This window comes from Chenopodium album, chromosome 6, assembly GCF_948465745.1.
Source record: "Chenopodium album chromosome 6, dcCheAlbu1.1, whole genome shotgun sequence".
NCBI classification, from domain to species: domain Eukaryota; kingdom Viridiplantae; phylum Streptophyta; class Magnoliopsida; order Caryophyllales; family Amaranthaceae; genus Chenopodium; species Chenopodium album.
Window position 1 is genome coordinate 30,547,397 of NC_137839.1, and position 25,733 is coordinate 30,573,129.

At 34.5% G+C, this 25,733-nt stretch overlaps 1 protein-coding gene across 2 annotated transcripts in view; it reads left to right on the forward strand.

The window, feature by feature from the left end:
• LOC145635997 (obg-like ATPase 1) overlaps nt 1–22,967 on the forward strand; it is a 41,047-nt gene extending 18,080 nt beyond the window's left edge. For both annotated transcript variants that reach the window (XM_081687428.1, XM_081687427.1), the window contains exons 6-13: nt 872–970; nt 1,420–1,533; nt 2,440–2,504; nt 7,938–8,054; nt 13,801–13,876; nt 20,321–20,413; nt 21,623–21,673; nt 22,556–22,967. In XM_081687428.1, coding sequence (XP_081543554.1) covers nt 872–970; nt 1,420–1,533; nt 2,440–2,504; nt 7,938–8,054; nt 13,801–13,876; nt 20,321–20,413; nt 21,623–21,673; nt 22,556–22,654 — 714 coding nt within the window. In that variant the 3' untranslated portion in view covers nt 22,655–22,967. The remainder of the gene's footprint in view (nt 1–871; nt 971–1,419; nt 1,534–2,439; nt 2,505–7,937; nt 8,055–13,800; nt 13,877–20,320; nt 20,414–21,622; nt 21,674–22,555) is intronic.
• Nucleotides 22,968–25,733: the final 2,766 nt, after the last annotated feature.

Consider the following 25,733-nt stretch of genomic DNA (forward strand, 5'->3'; position numbering starts at 1 on the left):
GTTATGGTGGCCGTTGAAACCTCCAGCTCCCTGCGGCGGCTTGTTGAAGGCCACCGTGTTCCGCGGCTGCTCATTGAAGATCGCCGTGTTCCGCGGCTGCTCCACCTCTTCCTGCCTGTCGCGGGTGGCCCCGGTTGCTTACTAAGAGCCTCGATGGCCCTTCGAATGTCTTCCATCATTCTGTCCTGTTTGCTCGTTGTCATGGCCATTTGTTGGGTTACCTCGTTTCGAAAATGATCCATTCTCCCTTCTAAACCTTGTCTGACTTTATCAATGGCCTCTTCCTGCTTCTTTAACAAGGTTTGCTGAAGTGAGTTTTCTCCCTCTCCCAGCTTCTCGAAAATTTCTTCCACTCGTTCCTCTAACGCGGCTACTCGTTCCACAGTGATTGTCGGGGTTGCCGGAGCCATGGCTGCTGTGATACCAACTGCAACGAACTAGCGTGGTGTGTATAAATTAAATGAACGGAAGGTTGTTTTGGATAGATAAAGCTTAAAGCTTGCGTACATCGTTAATGGCTTTAGGCCATCACTCTCCAAGAACTCTCTAAAATAATAACATTCTGCCTACTGTTTCCTTCTCTCCTCTTCCTATTTATACTAAGGCTAACAACTACAAACCTAATAATACTAGACTACCCATATTGCCCATACTACAATTGATAACTACTAACATACTAAACTACCCATAATACCCTCCCCTAAGTCAGTTCATTACACATCACTTTTTACACTGCTTAGTATTGGATAATCGAGCAAGAGTTTCAAAGGAGGCATATTTTAGCATGTATAACTGCTGAAAAATTTATTATTCAAATCCAACAAGATGAATTCTATTTTTGTTACTGACATCATATGCTATCTTATGACAGGATATTGAATTCGTGGAAAGAAAGATTGAGGATCTTGAGAAAAGCATGAAGAGGAGCACTGACAAGCAGATAAAATTGGAGCATGAAATCTGTATGAAGGTGTCAGACTTTCCTTACTTTAGTCATACTGTTTCTTAATGTTATTAGTCAGTATGTTGCATTGTGCTAAATTGACTTTGTTTCTTATGAGTTATATCCTTGTAAGGATATGTTTGTTTAGAGAAATATATGGTTAGCAAACTCACCACAATTTAATTAGAGGCGAAGGATGTGGATCTTCCTAACTGAAATAATTGCCTGTGTAGTGTTTGCAATATTTTTTATATGCTTTTGGAACCTATCTTCTTCATGTCACTCTTTCCCTTCTCTGGAAGGAAGATTGTGAAACTGTTTTGCCAAATCTTTGCTCTTAAATATTATGTTTCTGTACTAGCGTCAAGTGCATTCTCTGTTGCCATCTCATATGCTACCTAGCTCTACTGAAGCACAATTTCTGTGTATGTATGGGAAGGTATGAGAATATATTCATTGTGCAATTGGTTTTACAGATTAAAGCATGGCTTCTTGAAGGGAAAGATATTCGTTTAGGGGACTGGAAAATTGCTGATGTTGAGGTCCTGAATACTTTTCAGTTGCTTACTGCAAAGCCTGTTGTTTATTTGGTAAGTAATTTTTTTTTTGCCATAGAAAGTAAGATCTAAATAGCTGTACTATTGGCTCAAAAAAAAAAAAAAAAAAAAATTCTGAACTCAGCTGGCTACACTTCTGCGTTCACTTGTCGAGAAAGTAGCAAAAAAAAAAAAAAAAAATGCTCTCAGTGCATTTATAATTCCTTGTTGATTCTTTTTCTCCACCCATAGAGTAAAATTTGGAATTTGGACTTTAAAACAGGTGATAATATACCTATGTGGGGTCACCCTAGTTGGTAAAGTGCTCATCTTTCATAAATCTTATGAGTTTTACATCCGGTTGGATAGGTTTAAAAATATATGATCATATGAAAATGAGTAGATCCATTATATATGGATGCAAAAGGCCAAGTGCATTGCACTACTCCCTTTTAATGATAAATTGGACTAGTGTCTTGTGCATTGAACTGTTTCTAGAAATGAGTTGAATTATGAGATTGTTAGGGGAGCTGATATTAAGGGTTGCCAGAATGTGCCCATTATTGATAATATCCTTTTTAAGTCTTGTCATTTATTTTTTGATTGCTATCACGTGGATCATCATTGGGAGCAAGCTTAGCAATTTTGATAATCTATAAATTAGGTTATTAATTTTGGAAGAAGGCATGGATGGATAGTGGTTCATGTGAAGTGTAATGGACGCTACATTATATCTGCGAATAGAATAGAAGAATGATGTTTTTTATATACATTTGAGTAGTGGTTTTTGTAAAGTTAACATAGTCTTTGTCATTCCGTGAAAATAAGCTATCCCCATTCCTATTTCTCCTCAGCAATTTTTGAAGCTTTGGTTTTAACAATTCTTTCTTACTCTCAAAAGCTTAATTTTGTTACTCTAGAAGTTTTTTTTTCCTTGGTGCTGACTATAATTATGGCCAGGTTAATATGACCGAGAAAGATTACCAAAGAAAAAAGAACAAGTTTCTCCCAAAAATTCATGCCTGGTATGTAGCATTATTTTGTTTTTGTGTTGTGCATCTTGCTTATTTTTGGCTATCTGTATTGGTAACATTGCTGTTATGCGTAGCAAACTATGTATGTAATCCAGACATGCAGTTTTTCTGTAGTCACGGCGACAAACTAAACATAATCTAAATTTCCAAATTTCATGGATGCGTGAATGATTAATATACTTGTAATTTCTTGTTTGAAATGTGTATCTATAACTTATTCTATTCTAGACTCATTCAATTTATAATAAATAAATTGAGGAGGCTGAAGATACATCAATCTTATTGGAGGATGAAGTATTGAACATTTAAAAGTGTAGGGCATTAGATTGTGGCGAGTAAATAACTTAATCGTTTTTAACATCTATAGATGCATGTCATAGGGATTAGCTCCTAACATTTCATACACCTTATTGTGAACTGTCTTTCACATTCCTTTATTTTGTGTCTTCTAGTTTTCTTTTTTTCTCTTGATTTTCTGAAAGTCTATTCGAGATTGTTAAATGTAATGTGTATCAAGAATTCATGGAAACTTCCATCCATTTGGTTACCGTCCTTTTCCTATGATTTTAGAAATAAATGTTTAAAACTTTGCTAGGAGATAGGGTTTGAGTCGGGTTTGGATCCGAGGCCAGGCAAAGAAAATTCTAAATCAAGGACACTAGGGAAATTTTATTTCAAAAACAATTTACAATAGTTATGTTATGGAATGAAATTGATTTTATTTAGTTCTTCCATTCTCAATTAATTGCAACAATCAAGATTTAACACTTTTGCTAGGAACTGATATAGCTTACTGGACTAACAATGGTAGCAAATTAAGAAGAAAATGATGATTATATTCCTATAATGAGAATTACAGTAAATCGAATGATAATTCCACTTTCGAGAGGTGGATTATCTCATAAGTATGAGCTTTCGAGAGACTCACTCTCTACTCTCTCTCAGCAACAAACCACTTATATTCAATATGTCCTCTTTCATCCTAATGAGACCTATTTATAGAAAATCCCTCCAAACAATTCTCTAGCTTATTCCCCAAGTAACTACTAATAGACTATGACTAACATGCCCTCCCCTAAATATTGATTCCTTACATTACATTCACGCACTATCATGTGTCAATCTAATGTGATTTATAGTCAAGTGAGGTCATGCTAGCTCATCAAGCAACTCGTCTATGAAGGGTATAGGGTATTTTTCGGGCACGGTTTCTTTGGTGAGGGCCCTATAATCAATGCAAAATATCCACAAACCATCTTTTTTTTAACAAGGAGGACCGGGCATGAGAAAGGACATCAAGAAGGCTTGATGATGCTTGCCTCTTAACATTTCTCGAATGAGTCTTTTGGTCTCATCCTTTTGTATTTGGGGATAACGGTAAGGGCGTACACTCATCGGATCACTTCCCCCCCTTGAGTACAGTTTGGTGCTCATGTCCACGGTGGGGAGGCACCCTGTGGCAGGTTGAAAACCTCCCGAAACTACTCAAGTGTGGCTGCCAGGAATTTCGGCACTTTAACCCCTACTTCCTCCTTATCTCCCTCCAATTGTGCCATCTCCACCAACACCCCTTGTTTCTCGCTAACTAAGGTGTGAACCATAGCCTTAAGAGAGATCTGAGCTCTCTCCAATGTTGGGTCACCCGTGAGAATGACCGGTATACCACCAATTGTGAACCTCATAACAAGGGTTTTCCAGTTTGTGGTGACGGAACCAAGCTTTTCAAGCCATCAAATGTCTAAGATGACATCAGAGGGGTAGAAAGTCTTCGACAATGGTAACCCCACCCTCAACTTCACAACTCAACTTCACCTTGACACCTTGGCATACTCCATTCTCCCTAGTTGTTTCACCATTGCTGAGTGCCACCCCAAACGGCCCGCTGTTGGTGGTTGGTAATTTGGTTTTGTTTACCGCCACAGAGATTAAATTATGCATGGCTTCGGGATCCACCATAACTATCACCTCCTCACCATCGATTTTGCCCCGCATTTTCATAGTTTTAGGATTAGTTAATCCCACCACGGAACACAAGGAAACCTCCATCGATGCCTCTTCCTCTTCCTCACCTTCTCCGCCATCAATTTCCACCCCAATGCCCTCGTTGGCCACCATAACACGCTCATCTCTCCTTTTGCAATGGTGGTTGACACCCATCTTTCATCACCTCCGAAGCACAACCCCTTTGCTCTTTTCTCCTGTAATTCCGCCTCAGACGCCGAGGTGCAGTGGAATTGGTTGGTAGAGCTGATAGTTTGACTACTGACTCAGTGAGCCTTGAGAGGATTGTTGTTCTGGTTTGGCCAACTTATGATGGTGTGGGTTGGCTAGTGGTTCCATACACTACCCGCCTTCGAAGTCGAAGTTGATGGGCCTATGGAAGTACTGGGTTAGGCTAGCCATCCTCCAAAATCCACTCCCTCCTCTCTTCATGTGATTTACCCGATTTCTCCCCTCCACTTGACCGCCTGATTCGTCGGATCTAGCAATCGGACCTCTTCCTTTATATCCTCCCTCAAACCATTTATAAATTGCCCAAGAATCACGTTATATGAGATATCCTCCAAAGGTGCAACCAACACAATAAACGTTTGTCGGTACTCAAAGCCATTGGTCATGCACCTGAACTCGTGCAACACCCTCTTTGAGTTCCTCCCATGACCGCACCGGTCTTCTCTTGTTCTCCCACCGTACCATTTCCGGGCGGCTCAGTCCATGGCTACAACTGTCGCCTCCATTTTCTCCTTCTCACACAACCCATAGAACTCGAAAAACATCCGTGCCCTCAAAATCCAATTATCTGGATCGTCCCCGTTGAACACCGACATCTCCAACTTCCTATGCTTCCACCGTCCTTTAAAGCCCTTGTTTCCCTATTCTTCTTCATTCCCATCTTGGTTCCATCGATTGTTGTTTTGGTTTCCTAAAGCCTCTGCCTTCTCAAAGAGGGTGACCTTGGACGCCCATTCTTGTTGGAACTTGAGTTGCTCCACCTTTTCAATATTCCTCTCAGTTGTGAGTGCGAAATCGGTCTAACCACCCTTCCAACTTCTGTACATCCTTTTCCGCCTTTCAACCGCTCCAACGGGTTACCCAGTTGTTGTTAAACCTCCTCTAGCCTCGCTTCAGCCGTGTCGCAGCGTTGGGTGGTTGTTCGAGTCATAGCTTCTTCCTAATTCTTTTTTTCATATGGTGGTTTCCGGCGTCGGCAGTCACAGGACCACCGCTCGACCGCTCTGATACCACTGTGAGAGACTCGACCCCCACTTACACTGAGAACAAAAATAAGCAACGAAAACAGAGCAAATAAGGCTGCTAGCTATGGAGTTTCATTCATGAAAGGAATAGATAAAAGGTAGCTTAAGCCTACCAATCTCCAAGACAGTATCTTTAGGATACAAAGCTCAATTCAAATCAGTCTAATCTCATACCCTTTTTCTTGCCCTAACCTCTTAATTTATACACAAGGATTACAAAGTAGTACTAGCTGTCCTTAATTTCTTGTCTTCATTCTCTACCAATGCATTGCCATGGTTCTACTACCAAAATTGCTTTTGCCCTCCGCTTCCTCTATTTATTCTTGTCTTCTTGCGCCACCTCATTTGTTGATGTTGTAATTGGTTGGACAATCTTACCCCTCCTTTGGTTCGGCTTGATGATAGGTGGCTTAGCAAGCCCAACTGCTTGGTCAATTACATGTGTTTGTTTTTGATAAATGAGAGGATTAAATTACGAGCTTCTGTATGATTCGAATGCCTTATTTATTGGTCAATAAACATGATTATAGATCATTAAGAGGGAATAGGTTTGATGCCAAATCAGTGCAAACTTTTATAGATACCTTGTAATTCAAAATTCTATACTTTTGAAGTTCTTATGAAACATACTACTGGGAGATTTTCATGAGAAAATAAGTTGCTTGGGTAATAATTGTTTCATCCTGAAGGCAAGTATTTAAAGATTCTGGATCATTTATACTAAAGCATCTTGATGTATTACTTTCTGCGAAAATTGGTTCATAATTCAGGAATACATTAACTTTTCACCAAACTCTTGCGGTCATAGTATAAAAATGCGGCCGATACGTCGCGATTCGGCCGATATGTACCAAAATTCAACCCTACCGATCCGAGTTTTTCCGTTTTGATGCGGTGTTTTTCAAAATGCCGAGATTTTAGCCGATTTGACCGATACAAACTAAATTTCGCCCGCATTGAACCGATATTATCTCACGGCTGGCTAATTTTCAGCGAAGTACTTGCTTAAGAAAGGTAAAGAAAGGGAAAAATGAAAATAATGGAGAAACCTCCATGAAAATCTAGAGTTCTCTTCCTGAACACGAAGAGGAGAAAGAAGAGTGAGCTGGCAGGGTTTATTTATTTAAATAAATTAACAAAGTGGGTAGGTGGGGATAGTGGGGCATGTTGTTTTTAGAAAAGTTAAACATCCTCACGCGGGTTAGTAAGATGCCAAGTTTTCAATTTAGTACTACTTTCGTATATTGTATTTGTATACTACGCTGTGTACTACTCCTAACTTTTAAAAGTGAAATTTGACTGTCATTTGGGAAAAAAGCCTTAAATTAAATTGATTAATTATAAAATTTAAATATTAAATAAAATAAAATTTTAAAATATAGTTTTTGGTTTAAATAAATTTCAAACAAAATTTTTCCGTTACAACCGCGACCCAACCCGCGACTAACACATCAATCCCGTTCCCGTTACCGTGATACCGCGGCCGTTTCCACAATCGCGACCGATACCACATTTTTATTCTATGCTTGAAGTATCGTTATTATAGTAGATCTTATATTTCATGGTTTTAAATTACTTTATTAAGATATAGCCTTAGTGACATGGCCCTACTCATATCTTAAGTTTGGAAGTCAAGACGGGAACCTTAACTAATTGGAAGCTCGATAATACCTCTCTTAGTTAGGGCATATGGTGTTGGTCATTTTTGCAGCTTTTTCCTCATCATATGTTTCATTATTAGTATGTTTTTTGTTACTTGCAACTTGTCTTATTTTGCTAATGCATAACTTTAATCGTTTATATCAAATTATAAAAATTAGATTTTAATAAAGCAGACGTTGAAACGAATCTAATAAGATTCCATATAACTATATTAGTTCATTTATCCTAACCGGAAGATGAAGCTGGGATGACTAAACGAATCTCCGAGATTTTTGGAGTGCTGGGCCTGCTGGTCATTCAAGTGCATATGCTCTTTGATTAAATTTATTCCTTACTCTTTCTGTAAATGTGATTTTGGTTGGTCTTATTATTGTGTTGTGCAAGGGTGTCTGTGCATACATGCATAAGCCACATATTTGGTGATCGAGTTCTTGTTTGTGTTTGCATGAACTCATGCACTTAAATTTATAAATTTATTCACTTTCATTGTTGTTGCGGCAACCAGGGTGCAAGAACATGGAGGTGAACCAATTATCCCGTTCAGTGGCATTTTTGAGAAAAATCTTTGTGACATGCCAGAAGATGAAGCTGCTAAATACTGTGAAACAAACATGGTTCAGAGGTTAGTTTTAGTACTGTGTCCCCCTCATTTAAATAATAGAGAAACAAATTGGTTAAATGTGCAATAGTAATTGATGTAGTTATTGCCAGAAATTATTGCTATTGTTCTATTGATTTAAGTGTATGACGATTGCATGTAAATTTGGATTTTTGATGGGAACGTGAAAATAATAAGGTGTTTTATAATTAATTTTTAGAAATGTAATTAGTGTTCATAAAAATACTAATATTTGGATTTACAATGATAGTGATAGCAACGACTTAAATAATATTTTAAAGTTATTTTTTATAAAATGAATGTTAATTGTAGGGCAAACAATATACTTCGTAGTTTGTTTTAATATTTCATAACATGATCGATTAGTGAGAAAGGGAAATCCAATTTGTATCCTAGCACCTCTTTCTTAGATTTGTTTCCCATTTTCTATCTCAGAAAATCTTGCGTGGACCTGATCCACAATAATATGGACCTAAGATTTATACACACGTAGCTGACATATATTCAATATAAAGCCCCTAATTTTAATATAGTAACCTTATTTTAAACATGGTAACCTTTTTTAATACTTGTGTTTTCCTCATTTCTTTCATGTTTTCCTGATCCCAAGCATTTTTATTGTTCTCCCACTATTTAACAATCAAAAATAAACTATATGGTATTACAGTGTTACTAAAGTATCGTATAACTGTGCTACTAAAGCATCTCTCTTACTTCCTTGCTTTCCTTATCCCCTCATCTCTCTTCCATCTTCTATTGTTTTGTAATTTTATAAAAAATCTCATCGTAGTTGATCCATTTCCTCGAGCTATGTTCGTAGAAATGATAGGAACAACTCCACCGACAAATCCAATGACCAAAATGTTAGCTCCCTGTTCAACAGTTTCATGGCATCCTTTGTTAGCTTTCCACCAACATGGTCACATTCAAGACCTTCCAAATTGCCTTTAATACACACTAAACAACTACCTCCCAGCTGCTATGACAATGGCACCACATACCTTTCCTACTTGAACTTATGAAACACCATTTACCCTTGCTGCTCTAAGCACTAAATTCGCAAGGCGATATTAGCACAATTACCTAGAAAATCATAAAGAATTTTAGTATAGAGGGCATTGCAAGAGACCAGCCTAGGTCTCAGGTTCGTTTCACATATGCTAGAAGGAAGCCCAAGCAAGGAGCGGATAAGGGAGAGTGAGCTAGATTTGTGAGTTGGAAGTTAGTTACAGGGAGGGGTAAATCAGTAATTAAGGGAATAAGTTTGTTAGTCCTTGTTTGGTGTGCTGAGTTTGTTTTTGCTGCTTGTTAGTTATTTTTGGGTATTTAAGGGGAAGTTGTGTATAGGGAATGTATCTAGAAAATCATTGTGGAATTCATTCCTTGGGAGAGCATCCTTTCCTCTCTAAAGAAGGGAGTTGTATTGTGGTTTCACTGTCTTGCAATACAATCTATCTGGGTTTGCTATTTTTCTCTCTCTGTATTGTTGCTTGCTCTGTTTTTCTAACCCAATTCCTAGCAGGCATATACAAAATACTACTCCACTCTTTAGTCATATAAGGTTAAAGCTAGGAAATCAAATATAGAGCTCCAAAAATTAGTGTCACAACACACAATCATCAAATTTAGGTGAACTCCACTCTCCACTCTTTAGACTATACCTTCATTAAGCTATGAAATTGGCTGGAAAATTTCAAGCAATTAGAACAATAATACTCTATCATAATAAGTTAAAAGGTATAATTAGGCAAATTGCAAATCATATAGGAAAAAGAGATATTATTACAAATCTTGCTATGTTTATTACAGCCAATATTGTACTATCCCAATGCTTATAAGATTCAGATTAGCATCCAAAATTATTATGCCATCAATAGCAAATTAAAGGGTTCTAAGCAAGCCGATTGTCTTCCTGTATTTTTTCCAGTTTTTCCTACACAAACTCTTGCAAACTTCGCGTTATTTTTGTCTATGCTTAGAAAATAACATACGAAGTATATATATATATATATATATATATACATACATACAACCATCCAATAAGAAAATTAAGAGAACATGCAAGCTTACAACAAGCACATAAATCATTGCTTATAAACAAAAGATGGATGCATCTCTGTCCTCTAACCTCAGTAGCTAAGATTCTACTTTCTCAACCAGGCAGTTCCACTAGATGATAACTATACTCCACTTAAATTGAAGAAGTCATTATTTAAACCCAATATAATCCAATAAATGTGAATTGCTAAAGCATTTCGGATCTACTAATGGATATTTGAAAATTTTCTAGAACCAAATAAATGCTACTTTTATATAACCAAGGTAAGGCTTTTGTTACTTGGAAAAGAAGGATGTTTCCACATAACAATCAAGAACTATGCAGGTCAGATGATACCAACTAACCATGTGGTCTGTAAGGTGTTTGTTGTCTAGATGTTTCTGCAAAGATTTTTGCGTATGAAACCTTGATTTTCTATTACTTGATAGAAAGGGGAATACCAACATACTTAATAGAAAGGGTTAAAAAACCAGTAATTAACTTTGTTAGGGGAAATCCCTAACACCTGCAGATCAATAACAGGACTAATATATATGCTTGTTAAAAAATTTACAAAAAACAGCATTCGGACTTGTTTCTTTTAAGTAGAAAATACACAGAGACTAGTCGACTGTACAACTAAAACATATTATACAGTAACTACAGAGTAAGCTAACTTCAACTAAACTAAGCTGAGCATTGTGCAGCCAGCAGGTGTGCATTAGCCATTACGTATAATAATGCCTCAACAACCTAATTATTACCAATTCAAGCCAACAAAGCTTATCATTAAAAACAATTCACCTAAAGAAAAATATCTTCATAATCACCAAACGCAACTACAAAATTTTCAAATTCATTACATCAATCCAAATAATTATGACAGTTCACAAAGCATGCAAATAATTATGACAGTTCACAAAGCATGCATAAAACTGTAAACGATTTTCTGAGTTGGGTCAAGTCTTGTCCCACTTACTCACTTAGACTCACCCTCTTGAATTGGCTAGTATACACAGGTCCTTCCTAATTAAACCCTATGCCAGAACACCACAACTTTGTGCCCCCTTAAAGCACATGAACTGCCAAAAAAATAAAGGGAAGCTTTGATAACATCACTGATTACAAGTATTAGTTATTGAATTCAATTAAAGGACCCGTACAATCTCTGATAACATCACTAATTACAAGTATTGGCTTAATATTCCACAATAGAATAACACCAAATTAAATATACTGACAATTAAATTGACAGCCTAAGAAAGGGGAGGGAGAGTTGTGAGGAAGCAGATGGAGAGAGAAGAATGAAGGGATTTGAGGCCGGTGGTGCTGGGAGGTGTCGACAAAATAATTAGAGCAGGCAAATGCCAATGCGTGCTATAGCAATTCAGCAAAAATAAATGACGTCCATCCATTAATGATTAGAGGGTAAAAATTGGAATGTAATCGAAGAAGTCAAGAGTTTGAAATATGAACGCCCAACTCCAAGTTATTTCTATTTCGTATTTTTAAATCAATGCCTACTGTATAGAAGAGCTTTGTTGTGTCCTAATAAATAATCCATCCCAGATATCCCCCCTTGATAAGATGAATTTTCGAAAGCACATTTTAAGCTCTTGACTATTTCCTTTTGTAATTTAAATTCACACAAACTCAATCAAACAAACAAACAATGTCGTAAGATTGGAAAGTGCTACCACAAAAAAATTGATATATTTGACAAAATTGCCTTTGATTTCCCACAAACAACGCAACACAAGTTCCCAAATATCATATTCTAAAACCACAAAATACATATAAGACATAGAAGTTATGACTGGAAGATCAAAACTATAGCTACCGAAAATGATAGGTCCTGATCCTACATACATTATTCGAATTCAAGATCTGTAATAGAAGATTTGAGCCCAATCAAATTGCTTAAAATATGGTATATTAATGAAAACCTCCATAAAAAGAATTAGTAATGCATCATTAGTTAACACATTCAGATCAAGAGGTGAATAATAGAGTCAAAAGAACCAAAGTAAATGCTTCTAACATAAGTATTACTGAGGCATTTACTATTTTTACCAACAATGCAATTATCCAAAAGTCTATCTCACTACCATACTTTCCAATTTCACAAATCTAATTTCAAAATAGCATGTATGACATAATATTAACGAATTGAAATAACAACATAATCCATTGAAGAAAAAAAAAGGACAAGAAAGTACCGCCAAATTTTTTTGCAAAGAAATTAGAATTTCCAACCTTAAAAATCACTATAAAAGTCATATCTTTCGAAGAAATCCCAGATCTTCCCATAAAATCAAATTCAAAACCAGAATACCAACATTATTACCTCATATTAAAGTGATTGTAATCAAAATTCCCGAAATTATCGCTATATAAATCCATTAGTAAATAACAACCTACAAGCCATTTCAAGCAAATATTGATTCAAATTTTTCATTCTATAATAACAAAATCGTTTCATTTGCAAAATGAACTTCACAATCTACGAAATTAGCCGAGAATGCAATTCACTAATCCATGAGACCATCAACAAAAGTAATTACTAATCCAAAGTATACTTGTTTTTTATTATTCTTATTCTTAGTATTTTTTTATTTTTATTTATTTATTTTTGGGTAAGTAAACAGTAAAACCAGATTATTAAACAAGCGAGATAGAAAGTGAACCTGTAGATCTTCAGGAAGGTACTTATGCTTTATAGAAAGGTCCATAGCAGGCAAAAGACACTGATTAGGAGCGTCAACAATCTCACGAGGAAGCCGATTTAGGGCTTCTTTGATATCACGATGTTCCATTGGACCATAACAACCATCAAATCTCAAACCTAAAATTAAATTAAATAAAAAAACACAAAATCAATCACAAAAATTAGGTCAAAGTCAATCAAAAAAGAGGAGAGAGAAAGAGGAACCAAACCGTATTTGCGAAGACTGTGGTCGACGGAACTCTTGTGCATAGCAGCCATGACATTCTTCTTAGGATTAAGAAGAGCCTCTGACAATGAAGATGAACTAGTATCAATCGCCATTTGTGTAGGTTTGCTAAGCTAATTACCTAACTACCTCTTTATAATAATGAAGGATTTTTCTTGTTCATGAAATTCACCCAATTCTGCAAAACCATCACACTAATTGTCACCTAGGGTGCATTGAGCAAAAGGGGTAGGAAATTGAAGTAATTCCATCCCCTTGTCTATACTGTCAATTACTTGTAAATAGTTGTGAAATTAAACCAAACCCTAGATTGTCAAATTGATATTCCATGATTATTAAAAAAAAAAAGCTAAAGATCATACCTCGGCTTCAATGAAAAACATGGAATACGTTTTAACTGGAAAAAATGGAGGGAGGAGAGATGAGTGGAGAGAGAGAAAATGAAGTGAGAAAGGAGATATGGAGTCTGAGTGAGAAAATCGGTTCAAAGGAGAGAGAAAGCAAATGGAAGAAATGAATGGTTGAGCATGAAAAGGGGAAAAGCAAGAATGATGAATAATTGTTGAAGACCAAGTCAATCAACAGGAAATAACAAAAAGAAAAAAAAAAGGAATGGCATAAACGTCACTACACTGTAGAATTGAAACAGTAACACGTGGGATTTAAAAGGGTAGAGATTATTGTTATTGTTATTTTTATTATTAATAATCTGTAGTAGAAGTGGTAATTTTAAGAATGATCATTTGGTCTGTTGCAGTGCTATTCCAAAGATTATTAAGACTGGGTTCACGGCTATTAATCTGATTTACTTCTTTACTGCAGGCCCAGATGAGGTAACCATCTTCTATCCACATATTACTTTATATGATACATTTACAGCTTGTGACTATCTTGTTTTGGACGCTGGCTAGTTGTATATAATTATAACCTATAATGCATTTCCTGTAATAATACGAGTCTTAAGAAGTTGGCATAATAATCATATTAGGTTGAGAAATTTTCATGTATTTTCATTTTGTCATGTTTGAAAATGTATACTCTACCGATTTAATTATGTGGTTAAAAAAACAATCTTGATTCTTAAAAATTTAATTTTAAAAAATAAATAAAAAGTTTAATTAAAATCTATTTTCCTTCTTTGTATATCTTTTTCTTCTCTATTTATTAGATTGAAATAATAATTAGTACTTTTAATCGAATATAATAAATATCATAAATTGAATTTGTTTTACAGTACTTTTTAAAACAAATTATATGATGTAAAATTTACAAAATTATTTAACGTGCATAAATAGTTGTAAATCATTTTCAGACGAACAAAATAAAAGGGACAACAGAGAAAAGAAAGTGGAGCTAAAAATAAGGGATGGAGAGAGTATACATACATATTAAAACCATGACACATCCTCGACGTGTATTTCTCCCTCCACTCTGCCCTATACTACATTATATTTCCATTGATTACGAGGACTCATAACATTTTCAATTACCCTTTTAAAGTTTTCTTTAGTCTTTCTCTACCCCTCGCGATCTCAACACATTGCCACTTGGTCACTTTGTCGGGCTTCTTACTAGAGCCTCACTTGATCTCCGTTTCACATGGCCAAACCACCTTGTGCGATAATCCCTCATCTTGTATTCAATTGATGTAACCCTACTTTCTTCCTTATTATCTCATTCCTTAGCCGAATATTTCTTCATGGCAACACATCTATTGCAACTTACGCATCTTTGCTTGTTTGAGACATTGAGACACTGCCTTCTATCTCTGATAATGTTCGACCTCATCTTATGCATGTAACAATGCTTTAGAACATTTCTATTTAGTATATTTTACGTTTTAATCTCTCATACATGCCATGATCGCATAAAAACCTCGTAGCACTTTTCCACTTTAACCAACCTCCTTTGATCATGTGTGATCTTCATCTAATTCTCTACCCCTTTGATTAATAAATCATAGATATTGGAAAACCTTGTAAAATCATCCCATCTAAGGTGATCACCCTTACCTTCCTGTTTCTCAATTCACTAATGTACATTCTAAATACCCCATCTTACTTCTGTTACTTTCACGCCACGAGATTCCAAAGTCCGTCTCCTCAATTCCAACTTACTTTCCACGCTTTCTTTCGTCTCATTAACTAACACAATATCATAAGCAAACATCATGCATCATGTTATATAATCTTGAAATAAAACATCATGCAAAAGTAAAGGAGCAAAGTGTAAAACCTTGATGAACTCCAATTATCACAGGTTTTCCAAACAACGGGCTGCATACTTGCGCTAGCTCTCTTATAGATATCAATACATTTCCGTGGAATGCTTTTGGTACGACGGTCACGTGTCTACCTAAAATAAACCTAACTAAAACCTCCTAAAATGTAGTAGGGTAAACTAGGGTCGATCCCACGGGGAATTGGTTATCAAATTGTCACTTGGGTAAGTTAGAAACTCTGTTTTGAAGTTATAATGATATGATCTAATACATAAACTATGGAATAGAAAACGAATAAAGTACTAATAAAATTGAGATACTAAAAAAAACAAAATCAAGAATAATGAGATAGGGAATCGGGAGGCATACATTAGTATTGGATTGTTAATCGATCATCGAGCCGTATAAAACATTTATACCTTAACGTTAACCACAAAACATCCCTTAATTGCAAATAAACCAAACAAGCTCTTGATATATTGTCTAGCTAAATAATAATCTAGAACAAGCTTTCTAGACTCGATTAAATAGCAGCATTAATCTTGGTTTTAATAAGCGCGGGGAAATGGGCTTTAGCTAGGTGAGGCTCAGTCACCTTACTCACCTACGAAAGGGGCGCGCCTCGTGCGCCTCAAAGTGCCTTTGATAAGGTGTGCCTTTGCGCCTCAAGGAAAATAACTAAAATTTAAGTTATAAATTGAAGAATGATGGACATGTTTTCAAATTCAGACTACCTTAGCTTTAAATATATCATTATTTAATTTATTAAGAATCTTTTCAATTGGTATTAAGTGCTATCAAAGTAAAAAATAATTTGAAATAAATATATAAATACATGCGCCTTGCATACAAAAGGCGCGCGCGGCCTTTGCCTTGCGCCTAGGCTGCAAGGACCATTTGCGCCTTGGTGCACCTTGCGCTTTTTAAAACTAAGGCATTAATTGCAAGGGATTAATTAACTTAAGCCACAAATCTCACAAGCTCGGACTTGTGCAACTCAATGGGTTGATAATCTTAGGTATTGTAACAAGCTTTAGTCACCTATTAAACACCTAATTGCTACAAAGTGAAATTAACAAGGACAATTATGTACCCTGGGTTAAAAGTCCTAGCAATCAAACTAGTAAATTACATTAAAGATGGCTAGTCTAAAATATAAATCATATGACAAAACAGATTACCAACTCAACCAAGATGTAAATGTTATATCCTCAAAAATCACATCATTCATCCCCGCACAACATAATAATCCTGCATTTAATATATCTCCCTATCCACTAATAACTAATAATCTAGCGTGACATATGTGGACAATTATATAACTCATATGATTAAGAGAGAGAAAATAAAAAATTGAGACTGAACAACTTTGTAGATCATCCAAAAATAATCAAATTGCAATTATTCTAAACTGCTTAATCTAATAAACACAATATATTTTTTGTTTTGCCAACTTTCTTCATTATAAAAAAAATCTTGGCGAAAGAAACTTAGCAAATTCTACTACTTTGTCAAACGAAATCGTTAACGGAAGTTATACACACAAAGCTATAAGCTACCTATTAAATTAAGAGTACCAATTTTTAGAGTTGAACTTTGGGGAATCAACCATGAACAATAAGCAGATTCATCTATTCCTTCTTCCCTCCTTCCTCTGCTAGCTCCAGTTTGTTCCCTCAGTACAACTCTTCCCCTCAAATATATTCCTCAAATTTATAGTTAACATAAGCCTCAAAATCATCCCCAAGTTAAACCCACAAAAATACGAACTGAATTACCAAAGAGCTCCCCTAACAGAAAGATAAGAAGCCTTTTACTCATCTTAGCTCCTCCGAGTATTTTGCTCCCATCCTCAGATTCTATCTCTATCTTTTCTTGCTTTATAATTTGATTCCCGCGAAAATCGGTGGAGGTTTTACTTTGCGGCTTACCCGCAGGAAAGAGAGATGTTCATGAGCTACCTTTCCTCTTTTGTTTTAGCTAGTAAGCAGTTGATGTACTCCAAGGCCTACACTTGGCTATATGCAATATAACATTATTAGGTTAATACACATGTGAGTTGATTAGGCTTGTCACCTTTGCTTCGTTTAATCCGAGCGGTAATACAATATCACTTTGATATCGTAATCTTCCTTTCTACAAACAAATAAATCAAATAGTAGTAACTCGTGTCTCGGGAAGAAAAACTGCTTAATAAAAATTTAAATCATTAAAAGTCAATATAAATCATGAGAATAAATAAAATAATGTACTTTTATGACCCTATCAGCTTTCCTTGTTAAAGCCCAACAAAGTATCTCCCTTAATACCTTATAATAGGAGTATCTCATATAATACCTTATAATAGGTTTTCTCTTCAAATCAATAAAATTCATATGTAGATTCTTCCTATTCCAATAAAATGGATTGTTTCCATAGTCGATTTTCCCATAAAGCCAATTAGTTTTTCAAGATCTCATGCTTCTCCTTAACTTTTGTTTGATCACCTCCTCTCAAAGTTTCATAGTATGACTCATTAGTTTAACCCCTCGATAGGTGGCATGGACATCACTATTGTTCTTAACTTCTTATACAAAGGTATTTAAGTACTATCCTCCAAACATTTCTTACTACAAATAAATTAATTGGACTTATTTCCCCTACTCCTCAAAGACACTAGGTGAGAGTTCCTTTTTCTGAAAAAAAGTGTTCATTATAGTAGTCATATGCCAATGCAAAATTCATCATTTCTAACTTCATTCCTATCTTCATAACCAAAATCTCCATGAATGCTTTCAAACCCACCCTTAGCCCACGTGTCCATCTTGTGCCACCACTTATTCAAAATCTTCCTTAATTTGATTAGTATTTCTAGACACTTACACCAGATGAAGATACCTTCTCCATCTCTGCGGCTCTGCCCTTATCCTTTTCCGAGTACCAAAGCTTATAACCCCATGGAAATCTACTTGGTCTCTTGTAGTCACGTTATGTTAATTGTTTGCTTCATAACCTCTGCTATTTCTACCAGCCTTTCAACCAACCTTTCGATGAAAATCCAATATTCCATGTCCCAAAACGCATCCTACCACTCTTACTATTTCCATGAACTAGCTTCTTTACTTGTTTTAGTTTGTCATACATGAAGCTTTGCGTACTTGGCACCACCTTTGGATGCTGGGATGTCAGATCACTTATAAGTCTATGAAGTGCAACACATTGCTGAGTGGGGAACACCCCCATGATATCCAAATTTCGATTCATGTCCATTCGATGTGGCTTAGATTGAGACCGGTAATGAATGCCTCTAAGTGACACTCAAAGGACGATTTAAAAGTTATTTTATTCAATCGATGCATATGAATATTTAAATATAAAAAAAAAAACTAAAATTATAAATTATTCTAGAAAAATCTATTTGAATTTTTCTTATACACGCGTATTAATTTTTAGTTGTCACTAAATGAGGCGCAACACTTGACGAATGCCAAATGTCAATGTCTCGTTGCATAGCCTAACGTTCAATTTTATGTTTACTTTGCATTTGTTATGTGATTAGTGAACTTTCCTATTGAACTATTGATATTAAGCCTTGACATGTTAGTACTATAAAAATGTAACACGTACGAGAATAAGAATGTTACAATGTAAGAATTTGTGATGTAAGTTAGCCACTTAGCCCTAACATGTAAGAATACACTTCACTAGAATAAAAATGTTACAATGTTTGCAACACCCTATTATTGGAAAGTTTTTTCTTTTGGTGAAAGTTGTAGTATTACCCTTATCTAACGCTCATCACCCGCTTAATTATGCACCTAACAATTTTAAATGTGTTAAATCACATGAGACCCACTTTGCTTGCATATCGGGAAAAAGTGTGTTGAAAGTATTAAAAAAACGGTGAAAGTATATACATTAAAAAAGCTGATCGATCACATTGTTATGGTGATAGTTTGTAACAAATGAATATAACAGAACATTGCTAGCGCAAAGGAAAAAGTTCACATTAATGATTTTAGGCGTTGTGTACATTTTGAAAACTATTTTGTAAAAATAATATCACCAAATCTATCATAGTATGGGTGGGTAACATAATTGGTGAACAAGAAATAATTACTCAGACATGCTTGTCGATGCATAAGATTGACCGTCAATATCTTTTATTATATACTTATATAAGCTATAAAAAGTTTATATTAAAAAACTAACATTAAATTAGATCCAACAACATCTTACATGACTACATTGACTTTCATATAATAGTTAAAAAAGATGGTCAAAGGGAGATGTGTGAATAATGCAAAAAATCAAAACGTTGCGAGTAATTTGGGATGGGAGAAGTAGTATTTTGACATTATTATTTGTTTTCTGTTTCTCTTCGGTTAGTTTTTCAATATTATCCGGATTTGAATAAGTTTAACTAATTTTTGATTCAAAATGTGACATATATCATATGATTTTGTAAAACAAAAAACCAGAAAACAGAAAACCATGGGGATGCCAAACCAACGCGACGGTTAAAAAAGCATTATAATGCAACGTGATTGATGTTCATATGTCATGATGATAATCGATAATGGAGTTTCAGTTAAAGGGAATCCAAAACCCGTTACATAACGATATTTTTGAGTTACTGGTTTTTAATTCCGTGCTTAACACTAAGGCCTTTAATATTCACCTTATAGAGCCAAATTTATTATATTCTGTTTGTACTTTGAAGTTACTGATTTTTATTGATTTTAATTTTTTTTTTTTACTAAACTGACTTATTTTGGTTGAACTTAAATTATTTTTACTAGACTGTGATTATTATTTAAAAAGTGAAGAGAACGAGCTTTATTTCGAACTACAATGATGTGGCAAATTACTTTTGCTATGATTTGTTCTTTCTACTTCCTGACTTTAGATGTATATGGTGTACAAACATTTTATGAACTTTCATTTTAATTGATTTTTAAGAAATAACTCCTTTTATTTTTTTTTTTATTTTATTATTTTATTTTTTATTTTTTTTTGTGTAAAAAACAGCTTTGATTTATTCTCATTCCAATTATTGGACTGAATATCATTTCAGGTAAAGTGTTGGCAAATTAGAAGGCAATCAAAGGCTCCTCAAGCTGCGGGGGCAATCCATACTGATTTTGAGAGAGGATTTATTTGTGCTGAGGTAACTCTTTTATGCAGTTCTTAACTTGCATGATGGACTATGAAGTCTGATAATCCTTGTGCCTTGTATATTACCATATCCCAAAAGTTTGAATAGCAAAACTCTAAAATCTGGGACATGTACTCGAAAAGGTAGCAAAAATTACTAATTTGGCTGAACCCTAAAAATCAGGATAATGTTTCAAGTGGGAAAGTGCAAGCATAAATAGTGTTTGGGCATACCCTAAGATAAAACTCTCAAAACTTCCAGTATTATGTGAAATGTAATTTTTATACTTTTATTCCTTTCTCTGCTTTGAATTTTAAAGTTGGTGGTTTATTTTAGATTTGTTTCTGTTACATGTTCTCTTTTTAGGCTAGAGGCTGATAGTTGAGTGTTTTTTTTTTTTTTTTTTTTTTTGGACTATATTAAGCGCTTGGTTTCCCTTTTGATTAAGCACAAAAGTAGTATGACTTGCATCATATTGTACTTCCACTGTTATTTCTACTTCAACTTGTAGGGGATTCAAGGTATCATAGGATCCCATAGGAGATAGAGATATATATAAAAAGGGATTACATGTGCGAATAAGAAAACATATACAGAGTATATAGTTGGAACATCTATAGATGGAAACAAGTGAATTTCGGAAATCCTAAAACTGCACCAGTGACTAAATGTCTAAGCTACCAACTTTCACTTGCTTTTCTTTTGGAGTAAAGCTTAGAAATCTACTGATTAGGCCTTTTTTCCCTTAAATTATTAATAAAAAGGTGGGCAACTAGCATTCTGCTCAAATCTCATAGATATGCATCTCCTACTAATTTTTCAGGATTCAAGAGATTGTCACCTAGTAAAATGAACGTAGTTGAATTATCTTTTTATGAGCATCTCTGCCTCCTCTCTTGCAAAAAGAACTTCACCTATCTTCATTAGCTTAAATGTTGCTCCAATTATGTTGTCATCATGGAATTCTGTTCCTTTAACAATTGAAAGTGTAAGTTAAGAAACATTTCCTGAATAAAGAGGTTCCTTCATGTAGGGTACATTTAGTATAAACCATGGCCAAAGCCATTGTTTTAGTCTTTCCTTGTAGGTGTTAGTTCTTTTTTGTTTTGTCCCCCCCCCCCCCCCCTCCCTTCTCCCCTCCCCTTTTTCTCTTTCACTGCAAATATGGGAGACTTTGGCATGACTTTTCAATTAAGTGATTATGTATTTTGCTGTATTCAGGTCATGAAATTTGAGGATCTAAAGGAACTTGGTAGTGAGTCAGCTGTAAAGGTATAAGCACTACTTGCATTACTATGCTTGGGGACTGTGGATCTTGAACGTAGATGTTATGTTATATATATTTTATATTATTTTTCAGTTTCACCCTTGACATCAATGTCAGTCATGTAGATTTTAGAGCTCTATTCTAAGATTCTGATGTGGGGTCCAGTTAAACTCTGGAAGTTGCATGTGATAAGATACAATTTGGCTGAGTTTTGAAGTCATTATCTTGCTATCTGCTGAGTTCCTTGGGTCTTAAAAACTGAATAGAATTCATGATCAGTATCCAAAGTGGTTGAAAAACTATTGTGAAGGTTTTCTTCTGTTGAGTCTTTTTCACGGCTCGATTGAAAATTTGACAGGTCAATGATTTTTTACCATATTTTAGAATATGGTATTGATGATATTGGTCTCGGGCTTTTGCCTCAGATGGAAAGTTGATTTTTATTCTTGTTTTTGTATCACAATTTTATTTATTCACAAGTGAAGATATGCATTATCTATAAATTTTCACCAATTAACTAGGTGATTTTAGCATTGCTAGCTAACATTATTTTATTAATGTGTTCAGTGATGTAGAGCCACTTTAATTTCTGAAATATTCTAAGGTTTTCTAATTTTCTAAGCTTCAGAACTGTCATCTATGTTTTTGTTGTCAACATGTCCTGAGCTTTTCATCAAGCAATATATGTAATTGCAGTTATAAATCTTAAAATGGATGTTGGGACTTTCTTCATGCTCATCATGTAGCTGTGTTTTGGGGGTTCAACTCCTATCTTGTCCTACAGATGAATATTTACTTTGTATTTTGCTGTAGGCAGCTCTATCTACTCCCTTGTTGGATTTCTTTTCCTTGTAGTTTAATGCCTCGAATTTGTTGGTATGGTACAGGCCTCCGGGAAGTATAGACAGGAGGGTAAGACATACGTGGTTCAAGATGGTGATATAATCTTTTTCAAGTTCAATGTTTCTGGTGGCGGAAAGAAGTAAGCTGTGATTGCTATAATCTTTAGAGAGAAGAGAGAATGTGCGAATCACTTGGTTGTGATACAAACTGGTTTATCATGGCACTAATTTGTTTATGCAACAAATCCTGATATGCATAAGTAAAATTACCTGGCACATTATAGGTTTTTTTTTTTTTTTTTTTTTTTTTTTTTTTTTTTTTTTTTTTTAATTGTTCACGATCTGTTCATTTTACTACCTATGCTGAGGTGGGCGGATTTGCTTTGTGACATAAATTATTAGAAGACAAATTATTGTTTCTGAATGGAAATGGTTTGAGAAGATTGTGGCCATAGAAGTCTGTTAGTGTCTGATTTTGATCAATTACTGGTTTCAAGTTTGCGATTATGGTTTCCATGTGCAAATTTTGATCAATATCAGGTATAACTAAATTTTCTCTGGCTACTATCGTGGACCACAATTAACATTTTTCTATTTGTTCAGGGTTGGAAGGTTTATTGGCCAAATATAATACTCCCTCCCTCATCTTTTATTTATTTATTTATATATATATATATACTCTCTCTGTGTTTTAATAAGTATTACACTTATCAAATATGGTCGTGTTTTAATAAGAGTTGCACTTCCTTTTTTGGCAAAAAAACTACTAATTACTACGTATATCTTTTTCCTCTCATGGTCTCCACCCAAACCCACTTTATTGTTTTTATTATATATTTCCTCTCACATTCATATTTTCAATAAATTATTAACCCCATTAATCTTTTACAATTTTTTAATACTCCAACTACCCCACTTAACTCTTATTTTATTTAAGTCAATTATTAAAACACGGAGAGTATTTTTTTTATGAAGAGGTACAACTTTAACCATCAATTATTAGATAATAGTAAAAAATTATAACAATAACAATATATTACATGACCATGTTTATAAACTATATAGTAATAAAAAAATTAAGTTAAAATATATGAATAATGCAAAATCAAATTAGAGAATAAATATTTTATATCACCTTTTTTTTTGTTCTTTTTTTTTTTATTATTAATTTTTTTTTTATTATTATTATTTTTTTTTTATGAAAGAGAGGGGCAAGCCTCGAGACAAAAAGAAACAAACTAAAACAAAAAACAAAACAAAGCATCGTAAAAGAATAAACAACCAAAACTAAGTAATGCATGATCTGTTCACTCGGTTAAATAAAAAAAGGCAGAAAGAACATTTAGATGTTCAATGCAAGTATTTGACAAGGAACATGTTTGTATTTAACAATGAACATGCATTATTAAAGAACATAAAAACATTACAAAAAGTACGCGTTTTATGAAAAATACACGTTAACGAAAAAATCTTTACCAAAGATATCATTTCCCAAAAAATAATTCTATCTCTCCCAAAATTCAACTTTCCAAGATTTTTTTTAGTTCTCCCTCTCTAAATTATTTTCAACTAAAAAAATTCAAGATTTCATTTTCAAATTAAATTTCAAATTCAAAATAATATAGATTTAAAGAACATAACTTATATGAAGAGCATATAATTTATACGCGAAGAACACATGAATCAAATTCAAAGAACATACAATAATAATAATAAAAAAAGATATATGATGAAAAAAAAAATTGTGCGTCACTCATTACCTCAAAAAACATATGAGCCAAATTCAAAAAACATACTTTATATTATTGAAACCCCAAAAACATGTTTAATCAACATATATTAAAGAATATAAGTATAAAAGATCATATTATCAAACATAAACTAAGGCTTTAACTCCTCTAATAAAATAGTAGGGATGACAACAGGTCGGATTTGAACCGGGTTTAAATGGACCCGAATTAGATCCGTTTTCCTACATTAGATCCAAACTCGGCTCGGATCTGTCGGGTCTGGAAAGTGGAGACCCAGTTTCAGATCTGACGGGTCCAACTGATCCGGGTCCGGGTCTAATACGTTTTGAATTTTTTTGCAATAAATGTAATGTTCGGGCTATAAAATGTATTTCAAACTTCTCTCGGGGGTTTATTAAGATCAATCTAAATTAAAGTTATACAACTTATCCAAAACTACAAAGCAACCAGCTTATACACTTTAATTCTCTTTTGAATATATATATATATATATATATATATATATATATAAACAATGGAAAAAGTACAATGTTATAAATGAGCAAGCAAAAACAACGATAATGTATCCGATATGAACATCCAAAATTTATCTTCATCACTACTAACATCCTCAACATTTTTTTTTATAAGAACATCATCAACATTTTAACACAGAAACAAACAGTTTTATTATTTATTTATTTTTTTATAGAAAAATTATAAAAACGAGTAAAGAGATTCGGGTCTGGGTGTTTGATCTTGATCCAAATCCCTTTTTTCCTGCAGGAACTCGACTTGTTGGGTCTAAAATTTGAAGACCCATATCCGTGAAAAAAGGATCTGGATTCATGGATCCGGGTTTGGTCAAGATCCACTGCCATCCCTATATATTAGCATGAAGATCCCTTGGGACTACTTCAAAAATGACCATCTTTTACTTGGCGTGAACATTATAGACCAATCAACTGCTCGATAAGCTTATCTATAGCAATGACTAATAGTCACCTTCTACCCTTGACGAGACATTATCTATGTGCTTTTTCGGATAATGTGAATATATTCAATTCTGGACCATTTTCCACATTTTTTTTGTTACGGAATAAAATTGCCGAGATGCTTACTGTAGACACCCATTTGTGTCTCCCCAAAACCAAACCCAGTGATGAATACCTTTCACGTCGAACCATGATCGAATGAAGTGAAAGTGTGAAAAGTCTAGTGTTGCGGTTAGTTTTTGTTAAGATTCTTTCTTTCTGTTTTCGAAAACCCACTCTATTTTATGAAAACGTCCATTCTAGTTTAGTTTGGTCCATGATAAGGGTCCAATAATGGTGTAGTTGGATGGGGCTTGAAAAGACCTTTCCAACGATATATTATAAGCCCAATTCCGATGGATAATGAGGAAGTTATGGCCAAAATACTAAACTGGGCCCAAACCGGATTTTGCCTACGACCCAATGATCATGAGGAGGGTCCAAAGGTTTAATCCTATT